The 16290-nt window shown below is 38.6% G+C and overlaps 1 protein-coding gene across 6 annotated transcripts; it reads left to right on the top strand.

Annotated features, from left to right (window-relative positions):
* The first annotated feature begins 9343 nt into the window (after nucleotides 1–9343).
* Nucleotides 9344–15211, top strand: LOC110671250 (deoxyhypusine synthase). Of its 6 annotated transcripts, none has more exons than XM_021833667.2 (9): nucleotides 9344–9510; nucleotides 9585–9648; nucleotides 10832–11051; nucleotides 11176–11343; nucleotides 12131–12349; nucleotides 12963–13049; nucleotides 14153–14258; nucleotides 14346–14581; nucleotides 14842–15211. In XM_021833667.2, exons 3-9 carry the CDS (start codon nucleotides 10857–10859, stop codon nucleotides 14938–14940), a joined length of 1110 nt encoding a protein of 369 aa, XP_021689359.1. In that variant the 5' UTR covers nucleotides 9344–9510; nucleotides 9585–9648; nucleotides 10832–10856; the 3' UTR covers nucleotides 14941–15211. The 6 variants fall into 6 exon arrangements, with proteins under 6 accessions (XP_021689359.1, XP_021689357.1, XP_021689358.1 ...); XM_021833665.2 differs by having other exon boundaries at nucleotides 9345–9510; nucleotides 10742–11051; XM_021833666.2 differs by lacking the exon at nucleotides 9585–9648 and having other exon boundaries at nucleotides 9345–9510.
* The last annotated feature ends 1079 nt before the right edge of the window (nucleotides 15212–16290 follow it).

The raw sequence follows: 16290 nt of genomic DNA, 5'->3' as shown, positions 1-16290 counted from the left end.
GATTTTCGGCACGACTTAGGGCGTATTTGGTCTTTTTCTTTGTTTGTATTGAGTCAAATTTATTAAATGATTGTAATAAAATTGTCAGGTGAGTCGGGACAGCCTTCTTCCTCCGCCCAGCCGCCTCAGTGACCACCGTCAAGTCTGTGAGTAAAATATTAATTTTAATTGTAATTTCACTATTATTATATGTTCAAGCATGCTCATGCATCACTTATATGCATATATCTATGTAGATAAACTTTAGGCACGATTTATGTTGCATTCATAACTGTAAAAGTGCCATGTATGTTGTTGTGGTAATTTGGAGCAGTGTGCGTGCGTTGGCGTGCGTGTGATGTGGTGTGGACTATGGATAGGATGGGTAGACACGGCTTGAGATCTTCACTGGGACCCGGTCCTTCGGGGTAGACACGGCTTGAGTTCTTCGCTGGGACCCCGATTTGGTTATTAAGTGGAAGTCCGAGCTGAGTTCTTCGCTGGCACCATGTTGGATTTAAGAGAGCTGTATAGGGGATCAGCTCCCATATATTATGATTGATATTACAGGGTGTGTGAGTGCTCCAAATTACCTTTTGATGTTATGATGTGAAAATATTGTTGCTGTTGCATTTCACTCCACAGGTTGTATTAGTTCTAGATAGTTATAGAGATTATGGTTAAAATTGATATTTTACTCTCTGAGTCGAACGCTCACTCCTGTTCAATATTTTTCCAGGCCACAGGAGGATATTTTTGAGGTTAACCTGCTTTCTTCCTCGCAGGTCGATTATTAATGTTTGTATAATCTTGTTAAATCTTAGAATTTCCGCATGTGTTAGAAATGTTTATTTGATTTGGGTCTGTAAACTAAATTATTATTGTGGACCTGTAAAATTTTTATATGCATGTTTGATGGACTGGATGAGGGAGCTGAGCTCCCCAAATGATGATATATTTTGTTTACAGGTCGGGTGAGTCAAAAACTCCCCATTGAAAGGTCCACTTTATGGTCGGACTCTGTCCGGTTGGTTTCTTGAAATTGGGCCCAAATGGGCCTTAGAGTTGGGTTAATGAATAGTTAGGCTTACTACGGGCCTCGGGGGCTTTAGGCTGGCCCAGGTCCTAGTGCCGGTCCGGCCCATAGGTTGGGTCGTGACAAATGTGGTATCAGAGCTTAGGCTCCAGATTCTTAGGGAATGTTTGTCTAAAAGTATTGGGAAGAGTCTACTAGGGGTCACATGCGGAAAATAGGGTTCACATTCGTCTTGCATTGTCATCTTTGCTTCTAGTTTCTGCTTCATATATTGTGTGTAAACATGAGTCTATAGAGCTATGTAATGTGCAATTTTGAATTTTGTGGGCTAATGCTGCTGAATTTCAGGAAAATGCGTAGAAGCAGGAGAGCTGCCACTGCACCAGAACCAGATGTGCCTGACGAGGTGTCGGCACAGGATGAGGCGCCTGCCCCGAGGAGGCGGGGTAGGAGGCCTAGAGCTGCTCAAGTAGAAGAGCAGCTGCCACCAGTACAGGATCAGTCTTTTATGGCACAGGGTCCCATGGACCCAATGGCAGCTACTCTAGCTGGTTTGCAGAGAACCATCCATATGATGGCACAGTATATGGTACACCCTCCCCAGCAGCAGCAGTCCATCGCACCAAGAGGGGAACCTTACAAACAGATAATAAATTTCAAGAAGTTGGTGCCTGGTACTTATGATGTGTCAGACGATGCATATCGGTTTTTGGATTCCTGCAGACAGGCAGGAACAGAATTGCAGTTGACTGATAGAAGACTAATAGAGTGTATACAGCATGTCATGGGGCCTATGCCTAGACAATGGATGAATGACTACGTGTTACCTCGGATGGAGGGTTTGTCGTGGACTCAGTTTGTGGAACTTTTCATCAATCGGTTTGTGTCAGAAAGTTTTAGAGATCAGAAGCAGTGGGCCTTTGAGGCCTTAAGACAGAATGGCAGGTCTGTAGATGAATATGCTACAGAATTTCTGGAATTGAGCAGATATGCCCCTACAGTAGTAGCCATAGAAACTATGAAGGTGAAGAGGTTCCTAAAGGGGCTTGACAGGAGGTATGCGAACCTGGCCATGATGTCTGATCAGTCTTTTGACGTGGTAGTTGATCGAGCCAGACAGATTGAGATTAGTTATGCTGTGGATGACAGCGGAAGGGCAAAGAAAAACAGAGCAGAGGGTTCTTCAGGTGTTCCACACATGGGTACTACGGACAGTGGTGGCCAAACTAATTACAGAGGAAGAAGCAGAAATAAGAGGAGTGGATTTAGACACAAATCCCGAGGGTTCAGACCAGGGTACGGATCCAGCAGTGGTCACAGTTCAGGGTACAGCAGTTCTGGGTCTGGTTCAGGATCCTCCTTGGCACCTTGTGCACAGTGTGGAAGAGGACATTCAGGACCTTGTATGATGGGTTCAGGAGTATGCTTCAGGTGTGGCCAACCAGGTCACTTTGCTAGGGAATGCCCCGTGTTCAGTGAGCCACAGATGGGGTCACAAGGTTCTGTTGCAAATGTTCCTCGTCAGTTGTATCCAGGTGCTTCCAGCATGGCAGGCAGTCAGTTCAGTGGCCAACAGGGCCGAGGACAAGGGGGACGTGGATTTGGAGGCAGATCAGGAGGTAGAAGTCAATATCAGGGTTCTGCCACTCAGGGTAGGGGTCAAGCTCGGGTTTTCACCCTGACCCATCAGGATGCTCAGGCTTCAAATGCAGTTGTGGCAGGTATTCTTCTGGTCTGTTCCTATGAGGCTCGTGTTTTGATAGATCCGGGTGCTACGCACTCATTTGTCTCCCATGTGTTTGCCGTGAGGTTGGGTAGAAACCCTACAACTTTAGAATGCCCTTTGTCGGTAGCTACCCCACTTAGTGACAACATAGATGTAGATATGGTTTTTCCGGGTAGCCCAGTAGTAGTGGATGGAAAGATCCTGCCAGCAGACTTGGTTCCTCTACCAGTAATGGATTTTGATGTAATTTTGGGGATGGATTGGTTGGCAACTCACTATGCCACTTTAGACTGCAAGAACAAAAAGGTGTATTTTCACATACCTGGTGTGGAAGAGTTTAGCTTTGACGGTGACAGGAGCATGGCTCCATATAATTTGGTGTCAGCAATTAGTGCTAGAAAAATGTTGAGGCGTGGATGACAAGGGTATTTGGCATTGGTGAGAGATACATCTGTAGAAGGTGTCAGCATGGAAAATGTTCCTGTTGTCAGAGAATTTATGGATGTCTTCCCAGAGGAGCTTCCAGGGTTGCCACCAGGAAGGGAAATAGAGTTTTGCATTGATGTTGTGCCGGGTACAAACCCCATATCAATGCCACCTTACAGGATGGCACCAGCAGAATTGAAAGAGCTAAAGGAGCAACTACAGGAGCTATTGGACAAGGGTTTCATACGTCCGAGCACTTCACCCTGGGGTGCTCCTGTTCTATTTGTGAGAAAGAAAGATGGGTCATTGAGGTTGTGCATTGACTACAGACAGCTGAACAAGGTGACTGTGAAGAACAAGTATCCACTTCCTCGGATTGATGACCTGTTTGATCAGCTTCAAGGGGCTAGATACTTTTCCAAGATAGACCTGCGATCAGGCTACCATCAGTTGAGAATCAGGAATGAGGACGTGTCCAAAACGGCATTCAGGATAAGATATGGTCATTATGAGTTCTTGGTAATGTCTTTTGGACTCACTAATGCACCAGCAGCCTTCATGGACTTGATGAACAGGGTGTTCAAGCCATTTTTGGACCGTTTTGTCATCGTATTCATAGATGACATTTTGGTATACTCTCGGACCGAGGAAGAACACGTGTGGCACTTGAGAATGGTGTTGCAGACTTTGAGGGAGCACCAGCTATATGCCAAATTTTCAAAATGTGAATTTTGGCTAGAAAACATCTCATTCTTGGGACACGTGGTTTCTAGTGACGGCATTCAAGTGGATCCCAAGAAAATTGAAGTCAGAATCGATTGGCTTAGGCCTACAACAGTCACTGAGGTGCGAAGTTTTCTGGGTCTAGCTGGCTACTATAGGCGTTTTGTGCAAGATTTTTCCAGGATAGCGGCTCCCCTAACTAAGTTGACCAGGAAGAATATTCCATTCATTTGGATAGATGATTGTGAGGAGAGTTTCCAGAAGCTTAAAGAGTGTCTAACCACTGCCCCTGTGTTGACACTACCTATGAGCGGTAAAGGATACGCCGTGTATTGTGACGCCTCCAGAGTTGGCCTAAGGCGTGTTTTGATGCAGAATGGAAAAGTAGTGGCTTATGCTTCAAGACAGCTGAAGAGGCATGAGCAGAACTACCCCACCCATGACTTGGAAATGGCGGCTGTAATCTTTGCACTAAAAATCTGGAGACACTACCTGTATGGTGAAGTGTGTGAGATATACATCGACCATAAGAGTCTGAAGTACATCTTCCAACAGAGGGATTTAAACTTGAGACAGAGGAGATGGATGGAGCTTCTGAAAGACTATGATTGCACCATCCAAGATCACAGGAAGGCCAATGTAGTAGCAGATGCTTTGAGCGAGAAAATCTTACAGCGATTTGGTGCACATTTCAGCGGAGAAGAGACCATTGATTCAGGAGGTACATGAGTTGATGGATCAAGGTTTAATCCTAGATCTTTCAGATGAGGGGGTATTGCTGGCTCATTTTTCAGTGAGGCCAGACTTGAGAGACAGAGTTAGAGTTTCTAAGCACAGAGACCAACAATTGATGAAGATCATAGAAAGAGTACAACAAGGTGAAGGTGGTGAGTTTGGATTTGCCAATGATGGCGCCCTAGTGTAAGGTTCTAGGATATGTGTGCCCGATGTGGACAACCTCAGGAATGAAATCATGCGAGAGGCACACTACACACTGTACAGTGTCCACCCAGGTTCCACCAAGATGTACCATGATGTGAAAGATAGCTACTGGTGGAATGGTATGAAGAGAGACATAGCAGACTTTGTGTCCAAGTGCTTGACTTGTCAGAAGGTGAAGTTTGAACACCAGAGACCGTCAGGGAAGCTGCAAGAGCTCCCTATCCCAGAATGGAAGTGGGAAATGATCACTATGGATTTTGTGACTGGGTTGCCTCGTACCACGCGAGGATATGACTCGATATGGGTAATTGTAGACCGTCTAACCAAATCAGCTCACTTCTTGCCTGTAAAGACTACATACTCTGTGGCACAGTATGCTCGGCTTTACATTCGAGAAATAGTCAGATTGCATGGAGTTCCGACTTCCATAATATCTGACAGAGGGCCCCAGTTCACTTCTCGATTTTGGAGAAAGTTGCAGGAGGCACTTGGCACACAGTTGAACTTCAAGATGCCTTTCCACCCTCGCATGCAGACAAATTGAAAGGACAATCCAAAAACTGGAAGACATGCTTCGCATGAGTGTTTTGGATTTTGGAGGTCAATAAGATGAGCAGCTAGCTTTGGTGGAGTTTGCCTACAACAACAGTTACCATTCCAGCATAGGGATGGCACCCTATGAGGCACTATATGGAAGAAAGTGTAGGTCTTCTCTGTGTTGGACGGAAATAGGGGAAGCGAAGGTGCATGATGTAGACCTAGTGCAGTACACTTCAGAGGTAGTTCCTTTAATCAGGGAACGATTGAAAACAGCTTTTAGTAGGCAGAAGAGTTATGCAGACCCCAAACGGAGGGATGTGGAGTTTGCAGTAGGCGACTATGTATTCCTGAAGGTTTCTCCAATGAAGGGAGTCATGAGATTTGGAAAGAAGGGCAAGTTGGCACCTCGGTATATCGGACCTTTTGAGGTTACTGATAGAGTTGGAGCAGTTGCCTACCGGTTGGAGCTACCACCCAACCTTTCTCACGTTCATCCCGTGTTTCACATCTCCATGCTCAGGAAATACATTCCAGATCCTTCTCATGTACTACAGCCGGATGCAATAGAGCTAAAAGAGAACTTGATGTTTGAGGAGCGACCTGTAGCCATAGTGGACTACCAAGTGAGACAGCTGAGATCAAAACAGATCCCTATGGTTAAGGTTTTGTGGAGGAGCCAGTCAGTGGAAGAGTGCACCTGGGAGTCAGAACGAGACATGCGTAGCAAGTACCCTTATCTGTTTAATGTATAATCATGTGCTTTATTCTGCCTTATGTAAAATTCGAGGACGAATTTTCTGTAAGGGGGGAAGAATGTAACACCCCAAAATTTTAAATTTTATTATTTTATGAGTATTATTGATATTTTAATTTTAATTAAATTTTAGGAAATTTTTTGAGATTTTTCGGATTTTAAAAATCGGGTTCGATTTTTCGAAAATATAAACTTTGATGATTTTTAAAAATTAATTTAAAGACCACGTGGCAAAACTAAAAATATATTTGGAGTCTACGAATTTTTCTTAGTTTTCTGGAATTTTTCGAAATTTTTGGACCTCGTTTTCGGTCCCGAGGCAGAGTAAAAAATTCAAATTTTTGTATCCTGAATCGGACTGGCCGAATCGAACCGGACCGGATCGGACCGGTCGAATCAGACCGGCCTTTTCTTTTTCTTCCTTCTTCCTCCCGCGCGCGTCGACCTCCTCCCCTTCTCTCTCTCTTTTCTCTCTCCTCCCTCCTCCCCTTGCCGCGCCGCCACCTCCCCTGCCTCCCCACCTCGCCGGCGCCCCACCTCGGCCCTCCCCCAAGGCCGGCCGCCGCCTGGAACGCCGGAAAATGTCCTCAGAAAGGACGTGCAGCGGGCGCGCGACGCCTGGACTTCTCGGCCAAAATCCGGCTGATCCGGCCACCAATCGGACCGGGTCTTGTGTCTAAAATCATCTACTCGGTGAGAGCTTTCCATAGACACCAAGAACACCGAAATCCATCGAGTGGTTTGTCCAATTTTCGCCCGGGAAGTTTTAGCCCATTTCGATTTTTGGGCTAGATTTCTCACAAACCGTGAACCCCACGAGAAAACCGAGAGTACCAGCGCGCTCCACTCGTCGAGAGCTTCGCGGCGACATAAATTTCGAATTTTTCCGACACCGTTTTTCGGTGGGTCCCACGGAACTTCGCAGTGTCTTTCCGAGCATTAAATGAGCTTAGAAAATTCTGAAAATTTTATGTACTAACCCCCGTGTTATGGGCTTCGTGTAGGTATCCTCAATTAGCGGAAATTCGACAGTTGACCAATGCGTGAATTTCCTACTGCATGCACTGCTAGAAAAGTCTCAGAATTGGACCGAGGTTTTGGCTACCCCCCATTGTCAGACATCCCGAGAGCGTTCCCGAAGTCGGAATCGGCAAAGGTAAACCCGAACCTTGCTTTTTCATAATTTTCTAGTGCTTAAATAGGATTAAAAATCCATAAAATATTCTTGGTAGCTCGGAAAATTATGATTCTTTTTGCAATAGCCTAGTAATATGGTTAAGGACCTCGGGGCAAAGTTTTAGAATTTTTTAGAGCTTATTTGGGCAGTTTTTGCAAAAATGATGAATTATAAGGACTAAATTGAAATTTTACCTATTGTGATGAATGATTGATTTGATGGGCCCAGGAGGGGCCGTGTGATGTGATTGAGTTGTGGATATATGGATTGTGAGTATAGAAGTGTGTTTTGAGCCCTTTTGCAGGTTGGGTAGGTCCTAGGTATAGGGGAGACTCTACCGGATTTTCGGCATGACTTAGGGCGTATTTGGTCTTTTTCTTTGTTTGTATTGAGTCAAATTTATTAAATGATTGTAATAAAATTGTCAGGTGAGTCGGGACAGCCTTCTTCCTCCGCCCAGCCGCCTCAGTGACCACCGTCAAGTTTGTGAGTAAAATATTAATTTTAATTGTAATTTCACTATTATTATATGTTCAAGCATGCCCATGCATCACTTATATGCATATATCTATGTAGATAAACTTTAGGCACGATTTATGTTGCATTCATAACTGTGAAAGTGCCATGTATGTTGTTGTGGTAATTTGGAGCAGTGTGCGTGCGTTGGCGTGCGTGTGATGTGGTGTGGACTATGGATAGGACGGGTAGACACAGCTTGAGATCTTCGCTGGGACCCGGTCCTTCGGGGTAGACACGGCTTGAGTTCTTCGCTGGGACCCCGATTTGGTTATTAAGTGGAAGTCCGAGCTGAGTTCTTCACGGCACTGTGTTGGATTTAAGAGAGTCAGATAGGGATCACTCCCATATATTATGATTGATATTACAGGGTGTGTGAGTGCTCCAAATTACCTTTTGATGTTATGATGTGAAAATATTGTTGCTGTTGCATTTCACTCCACAGGTTGCATTAGTTCTAGATAGTTATAGAGATTATTGTTAAAATTGATATTTTACTCTCTGAGTCGAACGCTCACTCCTGTTCAATATTTTTCCAGGCCACAGGAGGATATTTTTGAGGTTAACCTGCTTTCTTCCTCGCAGGTCGATTATTAATGTTTGTATAATCTTGTTAAATCTTAGAATTTCCGCATGTGTTAGAAATGTTTATTTGATTTGGGTCTGTAAACTAAATTATTATTGTGGATCTGTAAAATTTTTATATGCATGTTTGATGGACTGGATGAGGGGGCTGAGCTCCCCAAATGATGATATATTTTGTTTACAAGTCGGGTGAGTCAAAAACTCCATGTTGAAAGGTCCACTTTATGGCCAGACTCTGTCCGGTTGGTTTCTTGAAATTGGGCCCAAATGGGCCTTAGAGTTGGGTTAATGAATAGTTAGGCTTACTACGGGCCTCGGGGGCTTTAGGCTGGCCCAGGTCCTAGTGCCGGTCCGGCCCATAAGTTGGGTCGTGACATATAAATTTTATAAAATTTACAGATTTTATCTCATAAATTTATTTTATTTTTTATAGTAATTATTTAATAAAAATATATTAAATTAATGTGAATATAGTAATACTTAAAAATATATATAAAATTAACATATAATAATATTTTATTATTAAATGTAAATATTTCATTTATTATTATTAATTTACAATAATATTTTACTATATAATTTTATATAAAAATATTATAACTATACATATTTTACTTTTTTGGAATGTATCATTTTTTTAATTTAATATATATTTTATGAAAAAATTATTTTTATTAAATAAATATTAAATTAAAAATTTTCGAATTTTTTCATAAAATAAAACAAAAACGATTTTATTTTAATAAATAATTATAAAGTTCTCCTTGAAAGATATTTTAGCAAACTATGAACTCACGCGCCTCACGTGGTCTAAATTGGAGAATTCGCACAGCATGAGGGCATGATTAGAACTGAATTGGAATAAAGAGGCCTAAATAACTTTTTTATTAAAGTTGGAGGGCTTATTTGTAGTTTTTTTTACGAATCGTGGGTGTATTTTTTTAATTTTCAAACTTTAACTGCTGTTTTTGGTGTAATGGTGTACTTTCTCCATAGCGCACTGGTATACCATTTTTTTAGAGCTCCTTCGCACGCACAAAGCTGAATGTGGAACTAAGCAACTAGGGTTTTAGGGGAAGATTTTCTCTGGTTCGCATCATAGAACAGTAAGTAGTTCTCAATCCAATTCTATTAATTTCTTTTTAATATCAATAATCTCAAATAGAACCATTTTCTCTAGGTCTTTAGTGGTGAAGATAATTTTCTCTAGAGATGAAGAGAATGGTTCTGTGGTTCTATCTAAGGTAGTAAAATGAGAATAAGTTGATGTTAGTTATTCTGATTGATTTTGGTGATTGCTGATGTTGTTAATTTAGTTATCAATGAAAATTTATGTTTGCTCTGCGTGAATCTTTTTGTGAATGGTGAGCAATTGGGTGGTAGTCTCTTCACTGTTTAATCTAGTAGCAGATTATTTCATTTAGGATTTTCTATTGATTACCGCTTTCCTAGATGTAAGAAATGAAACGAAGGAGAACAAGTCTTGGTTTGGGTTTGTAGCTGAGATGGATGCCCATAATAGTGACTCTGGCATGTTATTCAGCTTCTGTTTTATTGAATTCTTCAACATGATTGTTATGGATTTGTCTGCTTATTGTTGGAGGTTTTTCCATTTTAAGTTCTGTTGATTGTTTAGATCCTGGATATTTGTTCATTAATCATATCCTTATTCAATATATGGAACTTATGTCATTGGTTAAGTATTAAATAAATGGAAGTCTTGATCTGATTTGGCTTTACCAGTTTCATATGAGTGTTTCTTCACCTGTTTCTCGTGGACATGATATTCTTTAGTTCTGTTTTTCTTGATTTAAGTTTTTTATTACCTTTAATATAAAAGTTTGCTCAAATAGGTATCTGGAACTTCTGAATTATGGGAGCATATATTATTATCATTTCAAATTTATATTACTTCTTCCTAATTTTTTTTTAACCTCACATTATCTTAATTTTTGTTACGATCATATTTGAATTTTGTGGCCTATCTTCACTGAAGCCGGTATAGTACAGTTTTATCACTTCTCAAAATCTTCAAAATCTTTTATGCTTTTTGTCATGATTTGGGTATAAATCTGATTTGATTTAAGTGGTTTATATGTTATGTTTTGACTGGGGTATAAATCGTTTGACCTTTGAAAGATCCTTATTACTTTTGCAAATTTTCAAGCATTCAACCTTTCTTTTTGTTAAATTTATTGTCCATTTATCTTTTTCTTTTTTTTTTTTGTTGGCTGAATTCTGTGTTAATATGCCAAGGTTCAATTTTGTTTAATCTATTTGTCAAAAAAATCTGCATGTCCTCCTAAAAACCTTTGATCAACTCCCTCATTCTGCCAGCCACCACCACTTTCTATCTGCAATCCCAAGAGATTTCAAGCAAAGAGAATCAAAATTTAGCCTTTTGGTGTCACTGTGATCCTTCTGCAGTTAGGCTTTATTTTTCCAAAGATCAATGGAGGAGCAATTGCCATCATCTGTACATGCCATAGTTTTCAAAGAGTCTGAACACCTTGAAGGGAAATGCATTAAAATTGAAGGTTATGATTTTAATGAAGGAGTTAACTACTCTCAGCTTCTCAAATCCATGGTCTCCACTGGGTTTCAAGCATCCAACCTTGGTGACGCCATTGCAGTTGTGAACCACATGGTTAGTTTGAGTTGTTGAATTTTTATTCTTTTTTTTTTTTAATATGATTATGAGGTGATGTATGTGTTCTACTTGCATAAATTGTTATTTATTCTTTTTCAAAATATTTGATGTGTGAATGAAGCTAGACTGGAGGCTTGCTGATGAGGATATAACAGAAGATTGCAATGAGGAGGAAAGGGACCCTGCTTATAGAGAGTCTGTGAAATGCAAAGTGTTCTTGGGTTTTACCTCAAATCTTGTTTCTTCTGGTGTTAGAGATATAATTCGCTATCTTGTTCAGCATCATATGGTGAGGAATTGAGGTTTTAATATGATCATGTGTGATATGTTGGATCAAATTTAAAGTCTGACTGTAACATTATCATTATGTAATTTTATTGTTTAAATACTTAAGAAAGGACTCAACCCTTGTGTAGCTGTTTAGTTTATATGGAACTCAAGATGTGAATCTTTACAGGCAGAAACAAAGTAAAAAAGCAGCCAAAATTTTTGATGTTATTAATTTGATGAATTCTTCTCCAATGTTGGATGTGAAACCAGGGGAAATTTTAGATGCAAAATAGAAGATTATAAAAAATTCTTGGCTGTTGTTAAATTGACGAATTCTTCTTAAATGCTGGATTTGAGAAGAGGGGAAAGAAAATGCACATGCGAAGGAGTTATTGAAAATGTTTTGTGGTTAGTAATTTGATGAGTTCTGCTCAAGTGGTGGTCTTGAAAAAAGGGATGGATATGTTGGTGTTTTGCATTGCAGTTTCTCTTCTCTTAGTATTCATCTTTTGGCAGCCCCTTAAAGACTGCTTTCTTTTTATTTCTGGTTTCTCCTCTGTGTTGCTGTTAAAAATGTTTTACGTTGCTCTGCTGAAGTAGTTGAATTATTCTGACCATCTAGGAATGCTTCCTAATTTTGGACAACTGGTGAAGCCTCTGATCATTTTAATATCATTATGTCTAAAAATTTTGCTTCAAACTTTGGCTGTGATTCATGTAATACTTTAGGTGGTCCAACCTTTTAAGTAGATTTGCCTTATATCTCAACTATATGTAAGAAAGTGTAGTTTATAATGTGAATGTAGGTTGATGTAGTGGTTACAACTGCTGGTGGCATAGAAGAAGATCTTATAAAATGCCTTGCACCCACATACAAAGGTGACTTTTATCTACCTGGAGCTCATTTGCGTTCAAAGGGATTGAACCGCATTGGTAACTTGTTGGTTCCAAATGACAACTATTGCAAATTTGAGGACTGGATCATTCCAATTTTTGACCAGATGTTGAAGGAACAAATTGAAGAGGTGATTCTTTCATAACAAATATGTACCTTTTACTTATTGTGTTTGTTTTTCTTTATTTTTTTGAGGTCTGTCCCTGTGTGTTGCACGTGAGAGAGGGAGGGAGATTATCTTCTCTATCAGTTTATCTTCATACCTTCTGATGTAGAACACAATGGAACACTCAAAAAGGAGATGAGAACAATTCTCAATTTTTTTTTTTATTAATTTTCAAAATTAACAATAATTATAATAAACTTTACCAAAATACCTAGAGGACATTATAGTAGTATGCTTACTCCTAGTATTGGGATTTGAAATCATGCACAATGAAATGCTAATTAGAAATGATAAACAGACTTAAACTTCCTGAATAAAATAAAATAGATTCTTAAACTTCCTAATATTAAAAAATTTAAATTAAAGATCTTAATTTTATAACTGAAAAATAAATAAAAATAATTCCTAAATTGAATCTTCCTTGACTGCATCACCCTCATTGCTTACCACCAATTCCCTTCCATGCACAGGTGGAATGTTTACTTGGAATAAAATCCCACTTCTTCTTTTGTTTATTCATTCACTCTGTATAACAACATCACCTTATCTTTCTCCCGTCTTCCTTGGGGTTTTACAGAATGTTTCGTGGACACCATCTAAAGTAATTGGTCGATTGGGGAAAGAAATAAATAATGAGAGTTCATACCTTTATTGGGCATACAAGGTAACCGTTGAACCAGCATTAACTTAAGCTTCTTTCTCATCTCATTTATTTTAAGATTCTTTTTTTTTTTCTTCTCATCAACCGTATTTGCCATCTTTTTTGGTCATGTCATTGTTTCTCATTTTAACAGTTTTGCATCTTACTATCATTGCATTTGTTCCTCATGCTACTTTTATGTTACATAAAATGATGGTTGAGTAGCCATTTGATTCTTTCATTATACATGGTGTGAAGCCTTGATTAACCTCTTTTGTTTTTTTGGAAAATTATATTACTTGTGGTTATTTTGAGCATCTTATGCTATAAGAAATTTTTGATTATGACTCAAATTGTTAAGCTATCAATCAAACAAATTCTCTTTGCATTATACTTTATGGACCTTGCCCCACTTGCATCATTCTTCTTAAGTTTGGTATAAAATATATATTTTGCATAGAGTACATTGGATAAGTAGTGTTGTATGAACATTCAGTAACACTTCAACGATGTGGTTTTATCCATTGGGTATAATGACTAGATAGATATTGCGAAATTCATAATGAATCAGGAATGGGAGGTAAAAAAATAAAAAGTTTGCACTTCCATTGGTAGCTTTTAGGTTTGAATAGTAAGCTGTGCTTAACAGAGGGTATAGAAACTGTACGTGCTATTGTCTGTCTACTAAATTCTCCTTTGCGTTTAGGATTGATTACATTGAGATATATGACATTTAAATGCAACACATGCAGAATTGTCCATAACTCCATATCAATTTTAGTGTTATTGTTTAGTGCAAGTGTAAATGTCTTGGTCTTGCAACCAAGGTTTTTAGGCTTGAGAGAAGCCACTCGTGCAAAATTGCTGAACAATTGGATTCTCCGTTGAGTTTGTTTCACTAAAAATAGGAATCATGCAACAAATAGAACCCCTAAAATTGTTAAGCGCTGCTCATTGCATCATATCTGGTCAAAATTTTGACCAAAGATAGAAGCGTGTAGCTCCAGTAGATGAAAAAGTAGGTGGTTAGGCATGATAATATAATAGATAATGGCTTTCAGCCTTATCATTATTGTTTTATTGCAACCTTTAAAAATGTTTTTGACATTCTATTTGATAATTTGCAGAACAACATTCCAGTATTTTGTCCAGGTTTAACAGATGGTTCTTTGGGGGACATGTTGTACTTTCACTCCTTTCGCAGCCCAGGTCTAATTGTTGACATTGTTCAAGGTAATATTTCCTGCTGCAGTGCAATTTTGTTGTGATGTTTATTAATTTGGAATGGATATAGACCTTCATAAATGGCTTTTTGGACAGACATCAGGGCTATGAATGGTGAAGCTGTCCATGCAAGTCCTAGGAAGACTGGAATCATCGTTCTTGGAGGGGGGCTTCCTAAGCATCACATATGCAACGCCAATATGATGCGTAATGGTGCAGATTATGCTGTTTTTATCAATACCGCACAAGAATTTGATGGGAGTGATTCTGGAGCTCGTCCTGATGAGGCTGTATCATGGGGAAAAATTCGAGGATCTGCTAAAACTGTCAAAGTACGATTATTTGTTCCTCCTCTTTATTTTGCATGCATCCTTTCAGCTTCTGTTATTATTGACACTTTTATTATGTGTCATTACCAGAATACCGGCCACAAGCATTACAGCTACATGTTATTGTACTTTGCATCTGAGTTTAGTGTTTCTGTTAAATAGTTTTTGGTCTGATGAATTTTGATGCTTAATAATCATTGTTAGCAGGTTAGTGCAATGAGTTTGTGATTTAATTATTCTTCCTTCTTTCAAATTGCAAACAGGTGCATTGTGATGCAACTATTGCTTTTCCCCTACTGGTTGCTGAAACATTTGCTTCAAAGAGAAATACATCTGTCAAGACCAAGGTAAACAACTTTTAACCAGTCCTGGTGGTGATTTAATTGAGATCCATTAGTGATTTGAATTATTTTGGGGGAACCACTTATAATTTACATATCTAACACAAGACAGAATGTAATGCTCTCACAACACCTCTGTAGAAGATAGGATTTTCAGATGTCAACGTTGGGTTTGTACCTGGTAATTTAGACATTTAGATTACTTTGTGGATCACTTTCCCCCAAGTTCGATAGTATTGTTTACATTGCTTCTGTCGATGAATGTTTAAGCTTAAAGGTTGATTTTGCTTCCTGACTCTGAACACCTTTCAAATCCTTCACCTTGACGGTGTTCACAACTTGCGTAGTGGCCAAGGTACAAGGAGAATCGCGACATGACAGTTATAATAATAATAATAATAATAATGTTAAAAACTTTATTTATTGAGGAAACCTGTGAAACATTTATTCATCATATAATCAACCACATTTTGAGATGAAAACATAGAGAAACTTTATTGGTTTTTGTGATTCAAAGGCAAATTATATTTTTTCTCCTCATTCACATGTATTTTTTTTTTGTATCAAAAAAAATATTGAAGTGATATAATTATAATTTTAAATTTAATATTTTTTATAAAATTTATATTTTTTTAGATAATCATTCAATTTCCACGCTCATTTTTCTCTTTATCGCAGACAAAAGTAGAGAAGAGTAAAGCGTCCTCCCTCTCTCTCCCAAATTTATTTCTCCTTATTTTATATTTTATTATTAATATAATTCAACCTTTCTTTAGTAATGTTGATCGTCTCCTTGTTTCATAGAAGCAGGCACAAACGCCGCCTTTAAATTAATTTGTCCATTACCATTCCTATAAACTTTAATATTTGCAAGCAAATACCATTTGAAAATGGAGATTTGTTATATAAACACATTGAAAGCAGTTCATTACTTTCACTAAATCGTAATTAGTAGCCTATTTGGGATTGTGATTAAAATTTTGTTTTTTAATAAAAAAAGGCAATATTTTTATATGTTATGAAAAAAAAAAAAACTATCTGCTGTTTTGGATTATAATTTTTTTTTATGCTATAACTAAAACATGTTAAGTTTCATTTTAAATTAAATTTTAATTAATATATTTAAGGGGGTATATCAAAACTAAGTCCAGCGCCATGGTCACACCAATTCCAACTCATTACGTTTATTAATGACAATGCATTCCAGTGTGTTATTAGACTCGATCAGTGCTTAATCAGGAAAAAGGGACAGAATTCATAGGCTACTAATTCAATCAACGGGCCATTTATTTAACTTGTGTATCACTAAAAAATTAATTAAATATTTACCTATATTTTAATAGTGTTTTAAGTTTTATATAAAAAATATTC

This window comes from Hevea brasiliensis, chromosome 15 (genome assembly GCF_030052815.1).
Source record: "Hevea brasiliensis isolate MT/VB/25A 57/8 chromosome 15, ASM3005281v1, whole genome shotgun sequence".
Classification (NCBI taxonomy): Eukaryota; Viridiplantae; Streptophyta; class Magnoliopsida; order Malpighiales; family Euphorbiaceae; genus Hevea; species Hevea brasiliensis.
Note: the sequence above shows the minus strand (reverse complement) of the source record. Positions and strands in the feature narration are given on the sequence as shown.

What these genes read in the sequence shown, in the direction of transcription:
- LOC110671250 (XM_021833667.2), top strand. Translation starts at nt 10,857, where the DNA reads ATGGAGGAGCAATTGCCATCATCTGTACATGCCATAGTTTTCAAAGAG. An exon ending in TTGCAGTTGTGAACCACATG is followed by an intron (nt 11,052 to 11,175) that starts GTTAGTTTGAGT and finishes GTGTGAATGAAG; the next exon opens with CTAGACTGGAGGCTTGCTGA. An exon ending in ACCTTTATTGGGCATACAAG is followed by an intron (nt 13,050 to 14,152) that starts GTAACCGTTGAA and finishes GATAATTTGCAG; the next exon opens with AACAACATTCCAGTATTTTG.